General features: G+C 37.4%; 1 protein-coding gene across 1 annotated transcript in view; it reads right to left on the bottom strand.

Annotated features, from left to right (window-relative positions):
* The window catches only part of LOC150091750 (CD151 antigen-like), a 99,870-nt gene extending 90,343 nt beyond the window's left edge, over positions 1–9,527 (bottom strand). The window contains exon 1 of the mRNA XM_090376802.1: positions 9,367–9,527. Within this exon, the coding sequence (XP_090232928.1) occupies positions 9,367–9,432 (66 nt within the window). The 5' untranslated portion in view covers positions 9,433–9,527. The remainder of the gene's footprint in view (positions 1–9,366) is intronic.
* Positions 9,528–27,577: the final 18,050 nt, after the last annotated feature.

Raw genomic sequence — 27,577 nt, 5'->3', positions numbered from 1 at the left:
GAACAGGCGTTAAGCTAACAGGTCTGTAATTATCCATGTCGCCTTTTTATCCCTTTATGAATTGGGGATATATTTGCACATCAGTCTATAGGGATCTCCCCTGAATCCAGAGATGTTCTTATAATTATGGCTAAGAGTTTGCTTACCACCTTTGCTGCCTCCCTTAATATAATTGTAAAAAACATCTACCCCAGGTTTTTTTTTTTTTTTTTTTTTAATTCCATCAATTTCTCCTCCACTAGCGGCCGGCTTGCGAACACCGTTTTAGGGCTGCACCCTCGAAATGTTAGTAAGATTGGATCTCGCCATGATGTTCATCATAACCTCAAAAGTCAGTCATACTGCATGATGGAAGAGATGGGGAAGGGTTGACCAGAACTTAGCTCTGGAGACTAAACATGGGTTCCACCACTTCAAGCCTTGAGTCATCTGCCACTTAGTACGCCTGGTAACAGAGGGGCGGCATTCCTCCATGTGGTGTGGGCGCCACACCTCGACCCCTGCTTACGTTGGTTCACACTTGGATGGTCATCCACAGTGTGCTTGTGCATGGAGGTTATACCCAGAATTACTAACAGTCCCACCATCGTGAAGGTGAAAGCAGAGGATTTGGTTGTCACAGACCGTCCGGACTTCGCCGAAATTGGGTCCACTTGAGTGTCAGCCTATTATTAGTTCCATCAGCATTTTAGACTCCCAGGTAGCAAGTACTGCTTGTCTGGCCTATCTGAGAGAATGTCTGTGACAACCTCTAATACCTATTCAATTTGTCAGCAACAGTTAACCCATAGCCGTCAAGTGGTCCAACCTCTTCCTTCTACTGTTAATATAAGCATAGTCTTTGCCAGTGACTACATATAATCTACCTTAGCTTGCTTAACCTTTGCGAGTTGATTAGACATTAGGTTAATTTATATCTACCATAAGCTTCTGTATCACCTGATAATTTATGTATCCCATGCTCTTTACTTCTGTCAGATGTCTCTGTAGTTCATCTGACATCCATTTAGGTATAAGCCTTGAACAGTATATCTTTGGTGGTATGAAACGCCTAGTAGCGTTTTTGATTACTTCCCTGAATATTTCTCATTTAGAATTTTCTGATCCCACTGCACGCAATTTAAAAAATCTGAGAACTGAGTCAACAGTGAAGAAAGTACCATCCCATGTATGTATTTGTGTAGGGCAGCACCTGGAAAGTTTAACTCCGCCTCGTTTCACTGTGAAGATAAGACTCCAGAAATGGCGAGATGCGTGTGGTATGTTTGTATTTAACTGGTCGTTTGGTTACCACGGAATCAGCAAACACCTGGTCGACCAAAGCCAGATACACGTCCACCACTACGGGAATGTAGCAACCAGCAGCAGAAGAGTTGGGGCGCGCCAAAGAAGAGACCCATACCGATCTTCGCTTAACGTAGCATTCCAAACAGTTTAACATTCCATCAATACGATGATGAATAAAACATATGCAGAGCTATGGAATATTCGCAAGGAAGTCTGGGGAATTAGGAATAGACATTTCATCCTACTCCCCAGAACGATCACGTTGATATCAGAACAGACATCAAGTAACCCTACTGCTTAAATTGTAGTAATACGGAAATTGATTTTGCAAGACAGCTACAGTGCTGAGCCTAAAGCAAGAACCAAAAGACAATTGGTTTGTCCCGTATAATCCTGACCCAAATCCAATGGCACTAGTTTTCAGATGGAGTTGAATACCAAATCGGGGAAGGTGAACTCCCCTACCTGACATTTCAGCTAAACTACTTACTACTTTGAAACTGGCCCAGAATTATTCACACATGTATCAAGCTATTATTAAAGACTCCACATTAAAAATTTCAAACATTTCTTTAAAATATAGTATATCCACTTTACAATGCAAGATACTTTAGATTAGTGGCGCACAAGTGGGGTGAGGGAGGAGCAAAAATAGCTTTTACTTATTCGCACACACACGGGGTGGACAGAATAACAGAAACGCCTGTGAAAAAGTTACAGGTATGCACTAATATGGTTTGGGCCATGCTTTGCTTTTAAAAGTGGTTTCATTGTAGGTGGAACAGATTCAAATAAATCTTGAACTGTCTTTAGAGGAAAATTGAACCATTCTTCATGGAAGAACAGAAAAGTCCTTGAATGATTAAGGTGGAAAAAAAAATTACTTCTCGCTCTCCTCTCCAAATATGTCCACAACGACTTAATAACATTAGAGTGGTGATTGTGCAGGTAATCGGATGTTTAGCATCAGTTCCATGCTCCTCAACCATCTGGACACATCTTGGTTAATGCATTGCAGCATTATCTTGTAATATGGCGTTTGCAGGGAACGATGTTTGCACCATGGGATAAACTTGGTCACTCAAAATAATCAGTGGCAGTAATTCGCTTGTTCAGGATGATAGGAACTAGAGAATATCAAGATAGTGTGCAGGCGCCACCTGTGGTTTCCCACATCTGCCCAATATGTACGCTGTGAAGAAATATAGTACTATTGTAAAATAACAGAAAAATGTTCTATTTCAATGTGTAGTATTGTGTTCTGACATTTGGCTGCAGGACCCCCGGTGGGATGCCACGTTGCCCGCACACAACGATAGAATGTAGCCAGGCTGCTCACTGTTCTCTGGTTGGTCTGTCAGGGTCGCCTGATTGGAATAGATTGCTTAAACCACTTGATTTCTCATGTTCGACAGTCAGGATGAGTTTCCTTTGGCATTCACCTAACGTAAACGCTCTCTGATACTGGAAAAAAGGTGAATGATGATTGGTCAAAATATTACGTTTCCAGTGTCCGGTTTTCGTGCAACTTGCACCATTACATCCTCTTTCCAGAGTTACCATCACTAATGAGTGACTTGGCAAGGGTAGCTCTGTCATAATTTTAGCTTTATTACGTTCTAGCCGAACTTGCTTGAAACTGGAGTGGTGACGCTCGCATTAAGTTCTGCAGTTATTTTTGAGGCAGTCGTTTATCTTTTTCGGGCTATAATCATTTTCAGTGCCTTGCGGTCTCTTTCAATCAGTTTCGATTTTGTGATACTTGATGAATGCAGACATCACTTTCGATGCAGCTGCTCTTGATACATTAAACAAAATTAGCAGTTTTAGTCACCGATCCCGCTTTAACGTGCACCAACAATTGGTGTCTCTGAGTTGATACAGGGTCCATCATTTTCCTGATGTCTTTTTATATCACCTCTAAATGAATATAAGGTTTTATAGTCTTTCCTTCAGTACTGTGTGAAAGAAACAATCATTGTATGATTATAAATACGTCATACAGCCATTACAAAAACTACTTTCATATCGGGTATTTCCATTGTGTTGACTCCCCCCCCCCTGTGTATACACTGGAGGCAACAAATTAACTGTAAATAATTTGCCTGTACAATTCCACTACCACTGAAATCAGCTTTAAGTTTAGGGCCGATTCCGTGCACTTTTCGTCTAACCCATTTTTGTTGTCACTTGTGCCTAGTTGTTAGCAGATAGACCCAGCGTGGTTTTTTTTGCGTACACTGTTCTTTATATCTATTGTTTCTTTCTTATCTGAGATCATAATCTGGTTGTGGGCTTACTCATTTGGAACCTCTCGTCCGATTCGGTTCACGTGACAGTCCTATAGCGTACGTTGTGCTTTCTTGTTTATTACGCTTTTGAATAATGTGGGGCGAAGTTGAAATACTGATAACCAACATACAAACCAATGTCTGGTGCATAAGACGGAAGTCTGCGTTTTATACATTAAAATGTTTGGGTTCACTGGTAACTGAAAATCAACGAAATAAATTTAAATAATAAATTTTCTGTTTATACTCCGGGACGACCAAACGGTCAGAGGAGTTTAGCCCCACTGAACACAGGCCACAGTGGGACTAAACTATAACCTGTAAAGAGCGGAAAAGCTTACACCAATCACTGTTAGTGACGAAGACAAAACAAAAGATTAGTACAAAGATCTCGATTTGGTAACAAATTCTAAAACACTGTTTCATTAAATCCCGTCTGTGCAAAAGCGAAATAGTAGTAGTAATGGAGGCATGCGATGCAAGAAAGAAAACTTATTATCTTATGTAGCATCAAAAAAAGTTCAAACATACATTCCCTCTAAAATCCAGTGCCTCCTCGAATTTAAGCTATCAACTTCCAACAACGGCAGATGAAAGTTTATTCCAGCAATTAACCACCGGCTGGCTAAAGGCAAATTTCCCCGCATCTATTCTACACTACAACTGTCTTTCCTCGATTTGAAAATATGCCCCCTCAAGTTCGTAATCTGAGCAAGCAGAAGAACCCCATCAGAACGCTGCGTGCTCAACCCATTCAAGACCTAAAACAGCTCACCTCGCAGGTGCCTGGACTCCAGCCGCTGTAATTTGCAGAACTTGAGCCTTTCTTGGTAAGAGGACCCCTTCGTTTCCAATCTTGTTGCCCTTCTCTGCATACGCTCAATACTTCCTAACACGTGGCCTCCAGACCTGTACGCAGTACTTAAGGCGTGGCCTGACCATCGCCTTATACAAAGGGATAATCACCTCCTTTTCCTTACTAGCAAAATTGCTGTATATCATCGACAATACCCCATGACTTACTATAGCAGCCTGTTGGCACTACTCAGAAAACTTAATATCCGAGTGCATAATTACTCCCAGTTCTTTTTCATTATCTACCACCCTAAGTGTAAGTTTCACTAGGGTTACTTCTACCTATATGCAGTATTTTGCATTTGCACAAGTCTTCCATGCGCAACAGTGTCAAAAGCTTTCCTGAAATCGAAGTACACTATATACATGATAATTTTTTTTCATCCAGTTCCCTCGTAACCACAGTATCCAATCATTTGTCAGACAAGACTCCCTTAATAAACCCATGCTGTGTCTGAATTATTACTGCAGTCTTGTCTAGATAATCCTGCACTGCAGCTTTAACCCGTGTCCCCCCCCCATTATTTTCCTGGGAAAATTAAGTTAAACTAATAGTTCTGTAATTAGCTGTCACCCTTTCACTTCCCCTTTGTGAATTGGGGATATATTTGCACATCTCCAGTCCATAGGAACTTCCCCTGAGTCCAAGGATGCTCTCATAATTAATTCTCGGCGTCCTATGAATCCTGTAAACAGACGATGCAGTTCAAACAGAACTATGAACTGTTTACTCAGGAGAACTATAATCTAAATACCACAAGAGAAGAGAAAAAGTCGCCTTGAAAGCTAAAGTACAACCGCTATATAAATCAATTATTGCAATTAATCTTTCTATACATTAAAATAATTTTCCTACTAGTGATATTTATTCAGCCAATGGGAGAATAAGGGATGCGGGTTACATAAGAAATACTAAAACACGTAATAGAAGCTTGTTTCACTGTGATAAAACACGCTTCTTTCAGCGTGATCATGTTAGATAAACCTCGTGCACGCGCTTTGTTTATCTAGCATGACAACGTCGTACCATTCTTGATTTCCATATATAACGTATTCATAGCTGTCGAAAGCTGCTGTATTTTTATATTTTATCAAAATAAGCGAGCGCAGCCAAGCCCCCCAGCACTTCAATTAAAACAATATTAATTATAATTATGGCAACCTATCATCAGCCATTTTCAATCCACTGCAGGATATAGGCCTCTCCAGCAACTTTCCAGATCCTTCTGTTTTGTGCAATGCCCATTCATTTACTACCCACAAACTCAAATTTCATCTGTCCATCTCTGTTGTTGCCTTCCAGGTTTTCTCTTAGCTCCTCTTGGGTACCATTCTGTTATTTTCTTAGTCCATCTGTCATCATGTCTTCGAGCTATGTGTCCTGCCCAAGACCATTTTAGTTCTTTAGTTTTGATAAGAATGTCCTTTACTTGAGTTTGCTGCCTAATCCATGTGTTTCTCTTCTTATCTAACAGTGATTCCCAATATAATTCGTTCCATTCTTCGCTGTGTTGTTCTCAGCTTCTCTTCCATTCTTTTGGTGAGTGCCCAAGTTTCTCTTCCATAAATCATGTTGGGGAGTATACATTGGTTCATTATTTTACGTTTCAGACAAATCAGGATATTGCTCCTCAGTGTGAGACTATTTCCTGAATACTATCCATCCAAAATTTATTCTTCTCTTGACTTCCAGCCATTTATCATTATTACAGCTAATGACTTGTCCCAGATAAGTATATGACTCCACCTTTTCAATTACTGTTCCTTCAATCACATCCTTTCTGTGGCATACCTGTCCATCATAAAGCCGCAAAAGTATGGTAGTACATTCATTTGAGCGAAACTTCGCATTCAGGTGATCACAATGTGTTAAACTAACTTTCTCGTGAAGCGACTAATGAACTTGTGGTAGTGGCGGAGTATAAACAACTTTAATGAAACTATCAGGCGCATTTCTGATATCGGGTCACAGGTATCAGAAATCTGTGTTATACCAAGTTAACTGTCCTTGAGGTACTAACCCAGAAAATAAAACCATACGCAAAAAAATAATAATATATATAAATAACTAGGGGGCTCCACCCTCTACTTGCCCACCCCCGCGGATACATGACGGAGTAAGTCAAATCTTTTCTACTTAAGAAAAGTGTCGAAACGCACTGATCGATATCTAATCAGAAAATGTCCTATGTAATTATTTGCCTGTGCATTGTAGTGACGTAATTGCCCTTCCCACTTTTACCATGTGACCAATATGGTCAAAGTGGGAGGGGCAATTGGCTACCCCACCACACAGCATTATCAAGGTCTGATAAATATCACTAATTATTTACCCGCGTTTACATAGGTCACTTACGAAAAGTGACTTTTGCTTCGGGTTCCAATAATGCATGCGGAATATTATTGCATCCGAAAGAGCAGGACTAAAATATTTAAGATATTTACAAAATATCTAAACTATATCGGGTTCCTTCATTAGCTAACGTTACAATGGAACAACAAATGCCAGGGGAGGGGAGAGAATGAAGCACGTGCACATGCTTCACTCGGCATAATTTGATGTTCCACTGTAACGTTTTTGTATATTAAATGTCAGCTGATGAACGGACCCATCGTCCCGATATAGTTAGAGGTATGATTGTAAATATTTGTATAACAACAAAAACATTATACTAACATTACAACGCAATGATCGATTTATAATCAGGAAATGGACCTACGTAATTATTTACCTGCGCATTTGTAGTGACGTACTTCCCCCGCGCTCTTCTCTCATTGACTCGAATAAATATTCACTAGGAGGAAAATTTATTTTAATGTATAGAGATAATAAATAAGAATAAAATTCCGGTTCCATAAAAATGGCAGGATGGTTACACGCTCGAGTAATCTTTATTCTTGGAATTACTGTGTTCACATGAACTTTTGCCAAAAATTATTTACAAATTAAGTCCTACAAACGGTTGCCATTCGCGGAATGCATATTCCGCGAAAATAAACAGTACCCATCGAGAATGTATAACTAGTTTCGATATCTTAAACTACAATCTAAACAGGGTTCTGATCATATCAGATGTAATAAATTAAAATCGTTAAGGTGGGAATCTCCTAAAGCTCCGACTAATAAGTATTTAATATTCGTAGCCAATCAAATGACTTCATATTTCTACTGTCTGCGTATACTTGGCAAAATTAAGACAGTCGATATGCAAAATACCTTGCGAGTCGTACTGCCCATGGAAGCATAACCCTTTTCCCCATTGGGCCCTTTATCCTTGCCGGCCGCAGACAACACACGCCAACTGTGAGGTCCCACTGTACTATTGCCAAGTCACGCCCTTCGAAGAAGGTTAGCTGCGCTACTTATTTTGTAAGTAGCATCCCTATCAGTTAACGAGCAGCACAAATGAATTAAAGCGAAAGTCCAATTTATGATCCATATTCTTCCCTGTATATTAATGAGGCTAGCTGTAGCTATTAGTAAAACCTTTGTCGGGAAAGGGGTACACACTTTTTGACCCTTCTAAAAAAAAAAAAAAAAAGTACATGGGGCCCATACAGGAGAAGCCCTTGAGGGTGGGGGCAGGATGTGGCCGGAGGAACTAACTCAAATGATATTGGAGACGCTAATTTGAGACAATATGCATTGCTGAAAACAGTTCTTTCCAATAATTTTGGAACTAAATTGTAAGATATTTAACCGTAATATATAAATAATTCGTAAATATTGCCTGCGAGACTAATTGTTTACTCGTACCTCGTGTTACAAAGCACGTATATTCATCTCTGCCATAGAAACCAGACTAGAGCGAGAGAAAAAAAAAAAAAAAAAAAAAAATCAATGGCCTCGTACAATGTCGATAAATTGTATTTGTACCAGTCAGCCAAAACCATTGCATACAGATTTTATAGCCATACACATTACCACAACTTAATATTAGACATATTTCCGAATACAGGGCAAATGAACGTACAGGGACATTGAATGCCAGCTGTATTATGCAGACAGTTTGTTTTCCAGTTTATAGAAAAATGGTAGAGTATATTTGTGCCACTATAAGCCATATATTTAATCCGCCATAATTATATTTAACTGCAGGTGTATCAATATATGTATATTAGTAATTAATTATAACATATCTTATTCCTGTTTTAACTTACTCACCTTCATAAAATACGAAGAATACGCTTATGGCAATTCGATTTGACGCTTTAAAAATCGAATGTTCATAAATAAATGATCTTAACTTCTGATTCAGCAGCAATATTCAGAATAAGTCGATTGGTTAATGATTTAGTTTTTGGCGCACTCCAGTTATGGGGAAAGAAGGGTTTATTTGTTTCTTATAAAACTTCAAACTAAACAAGGACCCCTTGGAGCATTGGTTTTAATATAAGGGGTTTTTATTTATTTTGTTTTGATAAAAATATATTCTTATATCTAGGGAATTCTTAAATTTAGGGAATAATTACGTGTTTCAAAGGAGACGGTGGGTAGTAGCAAGAAAAGCAAGGGAACCCTCCTTGAGATGGGTAACAACGCATGAATAGAGTTATTCTGTTTACATGTAATACACGCGCATATTACACTTTTGGAATAATCAGAGGAGTAATTATTTCCCCTGTATTTTAAGATCATTCAATCCACCAAGGGTGGGTTGAATGAATTTTAAAAGACAACATAACGGTATTTTGGTTATTATTCGATAACTGGACAAAGAAGTACATTTGCTGCGCAACTGAAGTGCTTTTATCTTCAAATCTCTACCTAAATCTTTGAAATCCAGTTATTCAATGATGCGCACACTTTTCTGAACATAAAGGCGTTGTCACAAACAGACTTATAACGGCGTAGTTACGATTTTCTTGAAAGTACCGAAACTACCACGCACTAAATTTTCTTTTCATAAAAGTTATGAATTTTTATACTTACCACGAATAGAAAGTTAAAAGTATATAACAAATACTTTATACAACTTGTACCACAACCTTGCACCATCTTGAAATATGATTACACGAAAATGCCGTTAAGAACAACTGGAGCAGAGAACAAAATATCCTTCGAGAACACGCTACAGACCAAAACTAAGCCAGTTATTCCAACTACAACTTAAGGCACCGCTCTTAAGCGAATAACGCAGCCACTGTAAACGTCATCATTACGTCAATTTCCATGACGCACCGGAAGCTTACTAACATTCAGCTTCCAGGCATAATGTTTAAACAGCGTGCTAAGTTTGTATGAATGACTGAAAAATAAATCCAGCGCAAATGATGATTGGAAACACAACTGCAGTAATATAAATATTATAGGAAAAAATAATAGCATAATTATACTAGAGCACATTTATTATATTTTTTTAAATGCTGTGTTTTTAATTATTTTAAGCAACAGATAGACATTATTTAGACTTACAAAAATTCAAAACCGATAAGTGGCGCCCTTGTTAACAATTCGCAATAAACTATAAAAAATATGTATACAGTATAAATATATATATATATATATATATATATATATATTATGGTAATCACAAATGCAAAAGTTGTTGAATTAGAAATACCTATACAATTCTAGTACAATTAATGGGCTAAGGACTTTAAATATTAAAAGAAACTCACTAACAAATGGGACTTAAATCTCTATCATTGTAATTTTCAGAAGATAAATATTAAGGTAGATCATGCCATTGAGTGATTTTAAGTTTTACGCAACAAGTGTCCCCCAAGCGAGACATATTTGCTTGTGCTGTTTGGTTTGGATTTTAAACATTGCTAGTACTGGTATGTAGTGAAGATTAAAACAGAGCGACCGATTTTGTGCTGGAGTATATAAGTGACTATAGGTGAAACAGATTCAGTTTGAGAGATATAGAAACTGAAGGTTGACATTTAAGGCTTTGGTTAGGGCCGGCTTAAGGCACGATCGAGGGGTTCCCCCGAACAGGGTGAAAAATTCATTGATTTGTTGTAAATTTTAAGTTGGAGAAGGCGCACCAAAAAATCTCGCACAGGGCGCTGATAGACCCGGGGCCGCTTCTGCCTTCCTTTGGTGATATTGGATGTTCGATGAAATTGACGTTGGATACATTTTACCATCACTACTACAGTTATTATTTGTATCAAAATATTTCAGATTCTTTCTATCTCTTTCTAATGAAATATCAATGGAGCTATTCAGTGAGATGTATTGAGCATAGTTTGAAGAGATTTGCTAGTCACCAAAGCGGGAGTTAGAGGAAAAGTATGTTGCTAATAATGCAACATTATCTAAAATCATACTGGAATTACGTGGACTTAAAAGTAGAGGTGGACATCAGTTGCAAGAAACAGCTTTAGCAAAGAAATGGAAATCAGGACTGCGATTTTTTCTATTCCTTTCAAAACTGAGTGAGTATTTACAACTATAGAAAGTTTTCGTATTTAGAGTGGAGAAGGAAGCTGGTATTACGATGTAAAGGATGTAAGCTGCTGTGATATACTCTATCTCGAATAAAGGATTTCAATCCAACCAGAATGATTTCAGAAATTCAATAAAAGTAGTGGTTAGAATGAGAGTGTTCAATCTAAGAATTATTTCTCTTCCTGTTTTCTTCGTGTAATCGATATCATAAATCATCCCTTTTCGCATTATTACAGTACCAACAGTGTTTACATACGTATACTGGCCAAAAAAATACGAACCATTATTGAGTATGGAATCGGGCCACCTTAATTTCGAATAACAGCAAGTGTACGGCGCGGCATGAATTTTATATGGTGTTTTAGTCTAATTGTAACTATTTTTCCAGGAAAATATCGCGCAGCTGCAACAAAGTTGAAGGAAGATGAGTTCGTTGCCAAATAGCTCTCTTCAGCACATCCCATGCATTCTCAATAGGATTGAGATCAGGTGAATGTGGATGCCAGGAAAGATTGTGGAAATTTGCCATGTTCTCCGAAAATTTCTTTCTCGATTTTGCCACGATGCCTTGTTGCATTGTCATCCACAAAGTGGCCATCGCATTCGAGATAAAAGTGTAACATTTCAGGGTGCAGCACATCTGATACAAAATTCGGGTACTCTCTGGATGGCATTCGACCTTCCACCGGTATCAATGGACTCAGTCTGTGCCAAAGAAAAAACATTCCCCATACCATGATACCACTTCCAGATTATTTGGTTGTCTTAACAAGCTAAGCAGGGTCCATCGCTTCGTGAGGTTCTCGCTACACTCTCTGCCCACCATTAGTGAAGAACAAAGTGTATCGTGATTCGTCTTTCTTCCAATCATGATTCTGGGCACCACTCGAAGCAGATTTTTCTCTGAAAACAGTGGCTTCCGAATAGGCAGGCAACTGCCAATACCCAATTTCTTCAATTCCCTGCACATGTACGGGTTGAAATAGGGCAGTTCTGGGCTTGGTTGAATTCAGATGTTTTTTTGCTGCACACTGGATGTCCTATTTTTCCGTACAGTGCTCCTAGAGTACGACGGCTTCTCTCTCTCTCTCTCTCTCTCTCTTGAAGTATTATTTCTCTGCCGCATTTACGCCTTTGAGATTTGGAAGAAGTTTGCTTTCCAGTCATTAAAAACCTTTCAGATGGAATGTTTTTTTGAGAAGCCAGTGATATATTTCGTTTCTATAATTATGATTTCTGCTAAATGCACCCCCACGATAAGACCTTTTTCAAAGTCTGATAGATCACGCGTTTTTCCCATTTTGGCTTCACATTACTGCAATTGAACAGCACGTGCAGTCTTTATACACAACGAGGCAACATGTCATAGTTTATTTGCAGGTATTTGCATTTATTTACATTTCTTCTGTGACTGTCTTAAATAATGGTTGGTTTTTTAGTTTTGGCCAGCACGTATATAATTACTATTTTGTTGTCTTTTATTTATTTATTTTTAATTATTATTATATATATATTTTTTAAGTGAGTGTCCATCTCCCCAGCATGAGCTACCAAGGACTTCCCGTCACACAGCGGTTTCGCACTACCTCCATTGGGTGGGTCTCTCTGCAGACTGGGCGTGATTCTACGGGACCTGGCCCACCTTCCCATGTCCATGGTAGAGTATCCAGGTGATCGCTACTTTTGGGTAGCCAAGAGGCCAAAACAACATAACACACATCCCCTACACATTCGTCACATAGCTGGTCTTTTTTCCAGAGTACAGTACTGTAAAATGATACGAGGCAGAGATGACCCAACGTTCTAGGTGCCGTCCTAACAAATATACATATACATGATTTTTACGTTGAGTATGGCAGGTGCCCGGAGAATGTTATTTACCAGCGTATACAGTCCATTAGTAGCTGTAAATTAGCTGTTAGCAACTGATGCTTTTTTGATAAGTTGCCCAAAATTATGACGTGAGGAACTTTTATGGGCTTTTTTCACTCCGTGGCTGAGTTAGTCGGTCTCAGGCGTATATAGCACTGTTTTTCCCCCAGAAACTGGGGTTTTTCGTACAGCATAACAGGCAAATCTACCAGAGAACACCCGCAGTTTACAGACACAATACACATGGGTACATGAAATAACTTTCCGGGTGGCCCTAATGTAATAGATTTCAATAGTTAGCTGCTCAAAAGTAAACTTCATGAGATCCAGAAATCTGTTACGCCTAAAATTTTTATATTTTGCCTCCTGGTTCTTGTATCTTCTATTGGGGAAAATATACCTCCCTCATTAATTTAATTTTACTGATTCCTTTCAGAGCCTTACAAACCAGGAGCTTAAAATCGGTGTCTTATGCGAACTTCAGAATTGATGCTCCACAGACCTCAAGGGCAGATTCAGGTTATGGTTTTTTGCAAAGTGAGAAACAATTGCTGGGTGGCTTTACGGCTGAGTTATTGCTTATCAAAATTGCTGAGCAGGTAACCTTCATTCCCACATCGAAAATTAAAAGGAAAATTCTCTATAAAATTATTTATTGCTGCAGTAAGTCCACGCGAGTAGCACAGTGGTTGTAACTCCATCCTCCTCACAGAGGGTGAAAAAGGACTGCGTTCGAATCCCTCGAATAACTGGAGGAACTTTTTCACTCCGTGGCTGAGTTATTCGGTCCAAAACATAGATAGTAAGGCTTCTCCCCAAACTCCCTTCGAAACCCGGGTTTTTCTTCAGCAAAACAGGCAAGTCGACTAGAGAACACACGCAATTTATGGACATATTACACATAGGCAGATGAGTTAGTTCTCTAGGGGCGCTAAAATCCCATTTTTTTTGTGTTTCTTTTATCCTTGAAATAAATAAAACGTTTGAAACATTAATAAATTCTCAGATTTATAAAGAAATTAATTAAGTCATATTCCTCCTTATGCGCACGGACTTGAAATAATGATATCCTTCTATGTATTTTTTCATTTTTTCCCTGAATTTGCCCCTTCCTTTCAGATGGCCACCACCTAGGTCATATATGTGAATGGCTGCTCCTGGTGTAGTCCCAAATATGGGGGTCGACAGAGGTGCTGTCACCGTCCGGAGTTCAGTTGTTTATTCATAGTTTGGTCTTAGATTATTGGTCGTCGTTAATTGAACAATACCATGCGATACATTGACATTAGTATTAGTATAGTATTATAAAGGCTAAATTATGTGAGGAAGAAGACATTTTTTGCATCCGTCAAAATCATTCATACCTTCCGCGTTGCCAAAACGTCGCGGTCCAATTCTGCTTTGAACTTTACGAAATTATCCGCCTCGATCGCTGTGGCAGGTAATTCATGCTAATGATCTACTAAACGCTGCCCGAACGTAAACTTCATGATATTCTGCCTTCTGTTACTCTCCAAAATTTTACATTTGTGTCCCTTGGTTCTTGTTTTCCCCTACCAGTGAAAATGTACTACTAGTGAGAATGTTGAAAAAATTCAAGAGATCATGCTCCAAGACCGTCGAATGAGCACTCAACTAATCGCAGAACAGTTAAACGTTGACAAAGAAACAGTAAGGATAATTTTGACAGATGGTTTTTCATCGTGACAATGCGCTGTGTCATTCTTTTGTCGTAGTGAGAGAGTTTCAACGAAAAACAAGATCACAGCATTGGAGCACCTGCCTTATTCACCAAATCTGGCGCCGTGCGACTTTTTCTGTTCCAAAAACTCAAAATCCATCTCAAAGGAAAACGATTTTGCAAGAACGATTTTGCCGAGTTGCAAGAATATCTTAATTGCATGGGGCTCAGACTAAATGAACACAAGACAGCACAAATGGTTTTCACCAACAAGGTAATAAAGAACCACATATCAATACGCGTAAATGGCAGCGTGGTCAAAAAAGTCAGGACACATATTGATCTTGGTCTGAAATGGGACGAAAACCTAAACTTCACACCCCATTTCTGATATGTAAAGAAGAAAACTTACGTAGCGCTATGGACCTCCAAACAAGAACTGGTAGGTATCAGGAACCCTGACCTTGTTAAACAATATATTTTAAGATGCGTCATCCTCATCCCTCTCCATGCATCTCAGATTTGGTCTTCTACCCTAGATGCTATCATCAAGGCTTTCCTGGGTTTAGAGTACTGGATGCTGAGATGGTTAAACAGGATCACTACGCTGCCATTTACAATCTCAAGAGCCATTTTATATGACAACTTGGATGTCACGCCTTGGTCTCACATAATTGTCGTCAAGAACATTCTCACGCTTGCAAAACTGCTGACTGGGAGACTGGACTCGTCGAAAACTGCCTACCTGCTGACTTGGCCCCGCATGACGCGAATAGAACACCATCTCCTCCAATCAGTAGCGCGCTCACGCAGCTGGAAAGCCTTCGGCGATTTTTTCCTTCTAATACCAGATCTACAACGATCTTCAAGCAGACCCAGAAAAGCTTTGCACAGAGAAGAGGTACAGGACTGAAATGTTTCTAAATGCATTACTCCACTTATAAATGTTGAGTGAAGCCCACAGATGAAAACAAAAGAGAATGCAGGAAATGAAGAATGAACTGGTCGGGACTGTTTTTGCTCCGCACTGGTGCTCCTGTTATGTTTATATTAGACATCTTGTCTTTCTGTTATCTCGCTGTAAATAGTGGTGTAGATGTGAACATTCTCTAACTCCTTGTAAAATTACAAATTATGCTTATGCTTATCTTTCTATCTGTCTGTGTAATTTGTATAATTTATAAAGACGATGATTTGTATAAATTATAAATGGATAATTATGTATATAACTTATATTTGTATATATGAATGTGCAGGCCCCTGATTAATAGCTGTAAGCGGGTGTCTTTTACGAGAAAATAAAGATAATAATAATAATAATTTGAGGACTTAGCAGACATGTAGAAGAACACAATGCAGCAATTAAAGGCAATATCTTCCGAGGGCTTCCGCTGCTGTTTTAGATCCTGAAAATTGCGAATGGAGCGCTGAGTAGGCGCAGCTGGAGAGTACTTTGAAGTAGATAAACTCTGAAATTGTTGTATTTAAAATAATAAATGATTTTAAAAAAATATTTCTGGTTTCATCCGCAACTTAGGCCATATTGCACCGAATAAAATATGTCTGTGGTCGGTTTGTTGTTTTGCTGGACGAAAAACCCGAGTTTTCGGGAGAAAAAACCATGTACACTCAGTTTACAGAGAGGAGTGTTTTTCAATTTTATATGTGAATTAATAGTTTATGAAATAATTAAAAATGGGAGATATCGTCATTTTAGCTGAAACATGTTTTTTCTTAAAAATATGTAAATATTTTAAATTTTAGTTTATTTTAGGAAAATGAGGTGTATATTCATAGCTAAATTTTATGTCAAATCTGTTTATTTGCACTCGTTCTGGAATTTGGGGAACGCGTGAAATTTGTGAATCAAGAAAAGGACTTTATTGATTAGTCTGAATCCTATCAACTTCCAGTATCAGTAGTTGCTCTTCCTCCGTCTTTTCCAGGAACACCTAAATGATCAATTTTCTCCCTAAGGTGATAATACCCAAATAACGTCATCAGCAGTCTTCTCGTCTTTCTACCGAGTTCCTTTTTTCTTTGAAAACCGTCAGTAATGCCGTTCTCACTATCGCAAATGCGAATGAATCTATTTATTTGATTTTTTTACTCTATTCAGATTTCTGTTTAACACAATCTCTTATACTTTTTTCCCTTTCATAACCTATAGTATTTATAGGTTATGACATATTCAGAGCTGACACCTTGCACTGTCTTAATTTTCAATGTAATCAATACTGTCATTGATATTTGATTCCAGAACTAAGGACCATAAACTCAGATTACATCGGAAGAGGTTTAGACTGGATTGCAGGAAGTTTCCTTTTAGACAGCGAGTTGTTAATTACTTCCAGTATCAGTAAAACCTAGTAAAAGTTGTCTCAATACTGTTTCAAAATTCATCTGTCCATCTCGTTCTCCATATGGTTATATTTACCTTGACAATGCTAAGTAGTGAAAATATTATTCACCGCTGATGCGTAGATTCTATTGTAAAGCAATATTTTTTTTTTTTTTTTTTTTGCCTTCTTCATGTAAAAATTTAATTTTTTTGAAACAATCATCTATACAATGTTTATAATTTTTTTCTTCATAGAAAGTCGAAATTTAAAAATTTTTATTCTAATATTTAAAATACGGTAATTGACTTGAAGCGGATGCTATAAGAGAAAAACAGAAAAAAATATAGACAACTATCTGATTAGATATACAATTATGAGTGCATGGATCACATAGATGCATATAAGATTACTGCATACAACAAATGTATAACATTGCATACCAGTGACCAGATAGTGCAAAAATAAGTCAGTAGAAGATGAGTTTCTGTGGGAATTCCAGCAACTGCAAACTTTGTCATACCCACAGTTAGTAAACTTTATAGTAGTGCCATTTTTATTTTATTTTATTTTTTTTGGATTTTATAACGTATCAACCCTAGATGAAAAGTCGATATAGTTTAAAACAAAAGATGTAGTTTTGTACAATATATCCTTAATATTGCTTTGAAAAAGACAATATACAACCAGTCTCGAAACTTAATCCTGTTTATTTATTAATTAATGTCGGTTCTTAATGGAGTACACAGTGTGGTTATTTGTTGGCAAATGGTTGGTATGTGCTTAGCAGGCGACTCAGTGATAGAGACTGCAAAAATTGCTAAATTGTCACGAGGGACATTAGCTAAAGTAATGTAAGCCTGGGAGAAAAAGAAGAAAAATACGTCATAGTCGAAGGGCAATAGTGGGCGGAAGCACACACTCGACAAGCGAGTTATTCAGGCATTAGTCGGGATGCGAGGCGAAACAGGAGAGCAATCGCAAGCAAACTGTGTGCTGTGTTGAACGTGGGTTGTGATCATCCTGTATTTGAAAACAGTCCGAAAGAAATTACGTAGGGTGTATACAATAGCTGGATTGCTGTGCACAGACTGCTCATAATAACCGACAACGCCCTTTGTAGGTTCAGTGTTACTAGGAGATTTACAGCTGCAAATGTTTGGTTTCAGTAGTAGAAGGTTTTGGTCAGTTGCACAGTGATGTGGGACATATTTTTCTGTTACGATCTGGATGCACTCATTCTGATATATATGCCAAGGTTTATACAGCGCGATCATGAGTGATCATGAGTGATCATTATTGATCCCTCCCAACGGCAGGACTCCATAGAGAATTTGCAAGACTCTTTGAAGTTTCACAAATGCTCTATGGAATTGAGCCCAGCAAAATACTGTATATAACAGAGACTGAAAACAAAAATCTACTACATTGATTTCGCCTCCATAAAACCCAGGGTGAACTGAAGACTCCTTTGTAGAAGAACAGTGCCATTTGATTTCGTATCCATTTCAACGTGGTTGAGCATGGAGCTGTAACATCTCACTAACTACATCCTGTTTGTGTTTTCTATTTATTTGTCCCTACGTGTTTCATTCCAACTACGATGATATTCTTCATCAAGTTCATCAGTAGCACTGCATATCCAGTAGTTAGAATTGATATTGCACCTAAATTATGCATATTTAAATATACATTTAATAATGTTCTCTCTCTCTCTCTCTCTCTCTCTCTCTCTCTCTCTCTCTCTCTCTCTCTCTCTCTCTCTCTCTCTCTCTCTCCTTTATTTACGAGTCTCCAAAAATTTCCTTGATATAGGGTGTGGAGGGTTGCCTCCGTAATTATAATCTGTCTGCTCTATTTATTTGCTTATTTGATTTAAATGATGCGTTTAGGCAGCTACCACCATGAGGCTACAACATATTAGTCTGTAAACTGTGTATATTCTATTTGCTGGATGAAAATCCGTAATTTCTTGAAGAAATCTATGCAATAACTCCCGAGACCGCTAACTAGGAAACAATGTGAAATGCCTGTAAAAGTACCTCCGGCTCACACGAAATTTGATCTCAAGTTATGGTGTAGATAAACAACAATAATAACCACTGTGCTGGTCACATAGGGCTCCTCGCTGTTTGACAGGTTAGTAAACGAGCTGGTGTTTTTTTTTTTCAATAGGCATCAAATCAACTAAGCCCATAAGGTGCCAATATATCACGTTAGTAAAAAGTGTTCTATGGTTGTATGTTGTGGGATGTAAAGCTAATATTTCAGGAAGAAAAAAGCAAGTACTGTATTTTCGTTCGAGACGGACTAACTCGTCCAGCTTGAAGAGAAAAAAAAAATTTCTCTCTCTGCAATCGGTTTCGATTTCAGCCCTCATTCCGTCCATCTAGTAAAGTAATGATAGCAGTCATGAAAACTTCCTGAAGTAATGTCTGTACTTCAGACCAGGGCATATTCAGGGATGAGCAGAGAGGGCATATGCCTCCCCCCCCCCAAATCAAAAATTCTAAATTAAAGAAAATGAACGCAGGAGGCGTTCTATAAAAAAATTCAAAAATTTTGTCGCCATGTCCCCCTTATGATGATACTTGAATGGGAGCCATGCCCTCCTTACAATGATATCTGTATACGTCACTTCTTCAGACAATGCAAATGCCAAATATATATATTTTATTCTCCTCGTTTCTAACGCACTTGGCTTTCATCTAATGCTGAAACTACAGATTAGTAGTAAAACATTTTGTTACGCTCCGACGTATCGGTAAAAATATTTCGGATCATGTTTACAAAACATTCCCATTGACATGCAACTTTATAAATAATATTTGTAAAATTATTATTATTATTATTATTATTATTATTTATTGTAAACGAATTCTCTTGATAAATAAAATTGTATTGTATTGTTGTTGTTGTTGCTCTTATATTATTTCTCCCTCTTTGGGGGGTTCCACTTCGTGACGGGTACTGCTACCAAGTACACAGGGTGGTTATTACGTCTGGTGTTACCATTACTACCGTAGAGGAACTCTCTGACTATCCTACAAGTGTTCAGGATTGCGACTTTCTGGAGTTCCTTGTAGGTGTTCTCTGGAAAATCTATTGCTGCTAGGCTGTTATGTAGGGACTTTGGCACCATACTGGTGGTTGACACAATGACTAAGATGGTCGTTACTTGTTGCATATGCCATATCTTTTTGATCTCCTGTCTTGGGTTATGTACCTTCTGAAATTATTATTATTATTATTATTGTTGCTCTTATATTATTTCTCCCTGATTGGGTGATTCCACACCATGACGGGTACTACTACCAAGTACACAGGTTGGTTGTAATGTCCTGGTGTTACTGTTGGTCGAGGAACTCTCTGACTATCCTACCAGGTGTTCAGGATTGCGACTTTTCTGGAGTTCCATGTAGGTGTTCTCTAAGAGATCTATTGCTGTTAGGCTGTTATGTAGGATCTTTGGCACCATACCGGTGGTTGACACGATGATCGGTATGGTCGTTATCTTCTTGCATATGCCACATCTCCTTGACCTCGTGTCTCAGGTTCGTATACTTCCTAATTTTTTCCTCATGAGTTATCTGGACATTGCTAGTGTTGGGCACCGCTTTGTCAATCAGGTAGGTAGCCTTTTCCACCTTGTCCACAAGGGTTATGTCCGGTCTGTTGTGCGGGATGGTCTTATCCGTTATTATTATTATTAAACCCTAAGTTGTTTTATTTGAATTACTCGCCATCGAAAAAAATTAATGTTCCTCCAATTGCGAGAACATTATTCTGAGATGCTAGAATAATGATTCTCAGTTCTAACATGATTCTCAGTTCTAATCTCTTAGAAGAATTAATAAGCAGAATTAAGAATGTTTTCATGTCATCGGCGAGAGCACTCAGATCTTTTCCACCCGCTGTGGTGAGGTGACGGTGATTATGTACATTTGTGAGGGCATTATTCTGAAGCTATAATGCAAATACTGAAAATAAATAAATAAATAAATTTTCTGTTTATACTCCGGGACGACCAAACGGTCAGAGGAGTTTACATGATACACAGAATACAAGAAACAGCACCGTATTCAGCAGTCACGGGCTTGAACCCCGGTCACTAAAGGCACGTGTACTTATACACCCGCGCGCCTGACCACTAGGCTACGGCGGCCCATGAAATCTACTTTTAGTGCTGATTTTATCTTTGTTTTAATTGTGATTTACACCAAGTCACCTTTCTTTTACAAATATAAATTTTTTGGTGTTTAGCTGATATGCATCTTTCAAGTTTTTTTTTCGCAAAGCAACTTAGGCTGAAGCTTCACTGTCGGTTTGCCTGCTTTGCTCAAAAAAAAAACAACTAAAGTTTTTGGGGTGGGGACGGGGAAGGAGGAATCGTGCAACTCTAACCGAACACTGACTGAGCAAAGATGGGAATAAAGCCTCAAAATATTCTTAAACCGAATTTTTAATATGTGAACCCAAGTCTTTTTCATACAGTGGTGTAGAAGGGAAGAAACATTGTAGCCACTGTGATATTCAAACTGTCAACTTCGGCAACACTAGGTTGAAATTTGTTCCAACAATCAATTACTCTTTCGCTGAATACGAATTTGTCCACGAAAATTTGTGTTTATCATTGACGTAACTCCATGATCTGTTCGAGCACCCTGTCTGTACCATCAGAGAACTTCATGTTGGACAGTACAATTATCCCTAGACCATTTTGTTGTCCACTATCTTTAGTGTAGTACCGCTCAATTGGTATACAATCTGTAATTATTGCTACCAAATGCAGTACTTCGCATTATCAATATTAAATCTCAATTGCCACTTTTCAGCCCATCTGTCTAATTTATCCAGGTGTCGTTGGAGTGGAAAAACCTAATTACCCTTACCCCTGTCCATTGTTCTTTCTCTAGGATAATCAGTCCTCGTGGGTAACACAGTTAGTTGGTAGAATCGTTGTCCTTCCCACACCTGGTGGAAAAGACCCGAGTTTGAGTCCCGTCGATGAGGTGAGGACTTTTTATGGACTTTTTTCACAACGTGGCTGGGTTAGTCGGTCGCAGGCGAAGTTAGTATGGTTTTTCTCCCGGAAACTCTGGTTTTTCGTCAGCAAGCAGAAAATCGACCACAGAACACACGCAATTTGAAGACAGTATACATAGAGCAATGTGGCACTCCTAAAACCATTCTACAACAACAACAACTGGGATATTCGAATTTTTCATCCCTCAAAACAGAAAACCTGACCGTAGAATACATGCATTCCACAACCATGTCCAGATATTTTAAATAAGGACCGTATTTTAAATAATCAGCCTTATGTCCAGCGGCGTGTTATCACGAGCATGAGACTTGGTGCAACCAGTTGGTAGGATCGCCGTCCTCCCCAACACCGGATGGAAAAGACCTGAGTTCAAATCACGTCGATGATGGGAGGAATTTTTATGGGACTTTTTCACAACGTGGCTCAGTTAGTCGAGAGTAGCATGGTTTTTTTTTCTCCAAGAAACTCGGGGGTTCTTCCAGAAAAACAGAAAATCGACCTCAGAAAACAGCAATTTACAGACGATATACACGGAGCAACATGGCCTTAGTCGCCGATGCTACTAAAACCCAATAACAACAACTTGGTACAACGTTGCTTTGTTGACTCTCAAGGTAATGTGTCTCTTTTCCTTTTAATGCAGCTGTATCACTTGCATCATAGGATGATATGCTACGGCATTGTGTAATGATTATGAATACAAAGTTGGAAGCTAACTAAGATATAAGAAAATAAAATTCAAAACCTTCCGATTAAAAAAAAAAGGACAGCAATAAATTTTAGGTACAGCAATGTTCTCATCTCTCCCTCCCACCCCCCCCGCCCAAAATTCACATTTCTGTTCAGAAGGGGACTTCAAATCTGTTAACCTCCATTACACTGAATATAAGTTTCAGCCATCTCTTAGCTAATACATTGGAAGTTCTACTTTCCCATGTCACATCCTGGCTCCAATTATTAGAAGGGGCTGCAGTGTAGAAACGTTGTAAATAAAATGCTTGTAAATTAGGTTTCATTCATCCAGCTGCATAAAAGACACTGGCAGACTGTCTAATAAAGTAATACATATTGGCATTGTCTTAAAATTACATATCAGTCAAGCAGGAAGTTACGGATCACGTTCAATTGAAGAAACGCAGGTGAGAGGAAATGCAGCTGCCAGTAAAATTATCCAGGTAGAGGTAAACGAATTAAAAACTGTAGTGTCATTGTTACACATCCACCATCATCAGAAACTTTCGTTTATTACTCTGTTTTATTATTTAGAGATGACAAGCAAGTTTATAAAATAACAATGGACTTCAAAGGAAATTTCTCTGTTATCAAGCATATCGTAAGGTTTGTTGACATTTTAGAGGCGGGAACTAACAGACTTCAGACAACACCCGTAAGGGTGTTGCCTAAAGTCTGTTTGTATTACACTTACAAAGTTCTTTAAAAGTAAACGTACATGACTCTCTTGCATCTCGCATTACTGCATTCACTCTTACACAAATATCAAGGAGATTTAATCGTATTTTGCCACAAGCGATTTATTTTAATTACATTACATTTACTGGTTTACAAATGTCGCAATTATTAAGCTTTTGTCTTACCTTGAGGTCATGGTAGAACCCTGCAGATTTGTAATAAATAAACTTACATACATCTAATTGGGAGGAAAAATGTTATAGATTACAGCAATAGCTCCTAAAAAAGTCGTTCAGTTAACCCCTATTTGAACCTTCTAATTGCAACAAGTTGCATAAACTCCACTGTTCCACAATCAAACCAGAAGTTCACTGTTGATTGGCCTCCTACCTCTGTTACAATGCTGATTTCGTTTTGGCAACTTGTAATAGTTAAATATGAAGAAAATTACCTTATGGTATACTAATATCTTTAATATTATATATTAAACCTTTGTTACAGAACATACAGAATTTTTAAAGAAAAAATAATAATAATAAATAAATAAATAAAAACGAGTAGTGGCCCCAAACATATAAAAAGGTTTAGGACATATTTTCTACTAATAAAAAATTTAACAGCTATTTTTTTTAATTAATAAATTTCTTATTATACTCCAGAATAACCAATCATCAGGCAAGAGGCTTTTGCAACATCACTGTTGCGGTAGCTATTACAACAGCGCTCAGTTAACAATGGGGAGCCCTGAACTTTTGTTATGGCATACGGATTACAAGTGTACATGGGCCATATCATGAACCCATACGCTGCTTCATGAAATATTCTAATAATAAATAATGGGTCCAGTTTTAGTTTATTTGCAAGATCTGAAACATTATTTACGGGTAGTGTTTTGCTTATCTTAATTTTATACTAGCCTATTATCCAAAGATACAGCATAACGATAGAGTGATATCATAATTGCATACACTAAACTGCTGCTAAAAAGGGACGTCTACAATATGTAATTTCTCACAATATTCAGTACTACAGCAAAAAAGTTCTTAGTTCTATTAGGGCCATCCCAGATAGACTCCATGATTTTTACCCAACAACACAATGTGTTGTTGGGCAAAAATCATGGAGTCTATACTCTGAACTATGTAAACAAAGTGGTGTTTGAATAAGTAGCTTCACCCTCGTGTATTTGAAACACGGGCTTGGAGCTAATATCATGTGTAAATACCAAAGCCAAATAACATTCTTATTTTGTCTATTTAATTTTAATTACTACTGTTTTCTCCCTTATATAAGAGGTCTGTTTGAACATTAATTATCAACAATTTAGAGTAAGATATCCTGATTCTAATACTAGGTAAATTCTGCACCTTCCATCCTATATAAACAGATGAACGGCAGTAGTACAGCATATGTCAGAGGTTGATTGTACACCTACAATTTTTTGTCGTGTGACTGTGTGCTAGCCTATTATCCAAAGATACAGCATAATGATAGAGTGATATCATAATTGCATACACTAAACTGCTGCTAAAAAGGGAAGTTTACAACATGTAATTTTTTACAATGTTCAGTACTACAGCAAAATCCTGTTTCAACAAAAAAAATTTTTAATGATATTCCGTTGAAACCACAAGGGGGCGTACATCAGTTAAATACTTTGGCTATAAACATGCTACAAAAAACTAGTTTTTATCATACTGCCGTATAAATTTCTGTATCATTTTCGCGAAAAAAAATATTAAAAGCAAGGGTGATGTTAATATGCTCAAAGTATATTTATTCTACCTATTTATCAAAGTATATTTATTCTACCTATTTATTAAAGTGTGGGTTATTAAAATTTTACAAGATTCAGTATTTATTATTTAAGTAAGACTAAATGCAACTAGTTATAATATTATTATGAGTTGTAAATATTTATTTAATGTCGGTGTAAAAACACCATAGACAACTCATTGACACCATAGGAAAAATAGTAGTATACAGTATAAGTATTAATTATAAATATAAAAACGTTAATTTTTGAGCAGATATTGTTCTTTTTGTAGTACATACTTGGTCATTTTATTTGTTAGTGACTTTGACGTTGATATTTACATAAAAGAAAACGAATATTGTCACATTTATATTTATGCAGAATTTGCATGAACAAATAACGACTCTTTTGAAATAACTGTAAGCGATTTATTCATTGAAACAGTCTGCGCGGGAAGCACAGTGGTATCGTCACCGTCCTCCCCACACCAGGGGAAAAGGCCCGGGTTCGAATCCCGTCGATGACCCGAGGAACTTTAGTGAGCTTTTTTCACTCCGTGGCTGAGTTAGTCAGTCTCAGGCGTAGATAGCAAGGGTCCCCCCCCCCAGAAACTGTGGTTTTTTCGTCCAACAAACAGGCAAATAGACCACAGAACACACGTAATTTACAGACAAAATAAATATATGGGTATATGTAATCATTTACAGGGTACCCTAATATCACAATTTTTTTTCTTTTTATTCATCGAAACGAAAAAAAGTGTTGTCCTCTTTGTGAAAATAAATCCAGTCAGTCTGGAATTATTTCATCAACGTCAGTTTTGTCGAGAACTTCTTTCTCAATGTTCAACAACGCCAAATTACTTCATCGAAGTTGGCTAGTTGAATTAACTTTAATTACAACAAAAGATAATTTCGCGAATCTCATAACCAAAGTTATGTTTGGTTGTCTTGTTTTGATGAGATGTCGGTGTAGCGCTTAGGATGATGCCTTACTCAAGAAACTTAATTTTAATTAAGTTGGATAGCAATGGTATTTTGTTAGCCATATAGCACGAGGAAGCCAGAAGCTTTTGCTGCATTGGCAAAAGTAATCTACTGTTGACTGCATGTACAGTACATGCTTTGTCAAGAGACGTCAATGATATACAAAGGTTTTGTATATCATTGACAAAACCCCATAGACTGTTCTAGCAGCTTATTTGCATTGCTCAGTGACGCGTAAGCAGCGCTTTTTGCACTGCTCTCGGTCTTTTTCCTTAAGTTTGCTGTTACTCAAATGGTCTTTATTCTAGGATTACTACTACCCAAATGCAATAATTTGCATTTATTGATGTTAAACCTCAGTTGCCACTTTTGATCCAATCCACTTAGTTTATTAAGTTCTTGAATAGCAAACTCTGATTACGGACATTGAAGGGATACTTCTCCCCACCAACTATCGATCCAGTTGTTTTATCCTTAGCTGACAATTTATAATATTGCATATATGGGAAAACCCATTTCGTCTGGCACCCTGTTGATTAATTGAACTGAAATATATTTATTTACCTTTAACTGTTTTCAGTTATATATATATATATATATATATATATGTGTGTGTGTGTGATGTATTAAATCATTTTAACGAAAAATTTTTTAACGGGAATTTAAACGAAATTCGTATGATGAAGTTTATTACGAAAGGGATAAATATTTTTATTTTGTAAAAATTAAAAAAATAATAATAATAATAAATCGACCGGTAGAGGTTTCTTGCGAAAATTGTTGTAGCGTTCCAATCAACGCGAGACCTGGTTGAAAGAACAGACGACTGACAGAATGGCATTTGTGCTTGTGTTTATGGTTGAGGTGAGTAGCAGGCTTATGTATAGTTTAATATGTAAATAAGTTTATAATAATGAATTATTATTACATATAAACCTATGAATAAGTTTATTAAACGCGTGTCACCCTACACATTTATTACCGGTATGCCAAATGTTTATGGTGACTACGAGGCAATTTTTGATTTAAAAATCTTCCCAATATTTTATCAAACAAAAATTTAAATTATCACGAATTTGATTGTTCAACTATTGTGTGTTATTTCTGTTCATTATTTTTCACGTACTAGTCATTAATATATAGGATAACTGATATTAGTGTTAATTATATTTATTTAAAATGAATGAGAAATTCAGTTGTATTAGTTCCCATTAATTCATGAATGACTCATACCTCTGTAAGAATTTTTAATTGAATATTTTTAAGTCCTTTCGAGCAATAAAGCTTCGCCCAGGAGCTTTATACTTAACTTCATTTATGATGAAGTTAATTACATACGAAAAAAAATGACCGATAAAGATGCGATTTTAATGTTAGCTTTGCAACAGTGTTAAGATCCTTGTCATGTGTAAGAAGAGACAATAAAGGTATTGCTTTCTTTTATCATTGAAGTGGGCGAAACAAACTTTTAAATAGTGTAAATAAGTTTATTACGAATTATTTATTTATATATTTCTTTATTATACATATAATAAATGTATAAATATGTTTATTATGTGTCTCTTCTTACGCGTTACATAATAAAAAATAAGTTTATTATGTGTCAAATTTATTTATTGCCTATGTACCAAGTGATTACGACGCCGGTTT

This window comes from Mastigoproctus giganteus, chromosome 1 (assembly GCF_048544385.1).
Source record: "Mastigoproctus giganteus isolate SK-2022 chromosome 1, ASM4854438v1, whole genome shotgun sequence".
Taxonomy (NCBI): domain Eukaryota; kingdom Metazoa; phylum Arthropoda; class Arachnida; order Uropygi; family Thelyphonidae; genus Mastigoproctus; species Mastigoproctus giganteus.
Note: the sequence above shows the minus strand (reverse complement) of the source record. Positions and strands in the feature narration are given on the sequence as shown.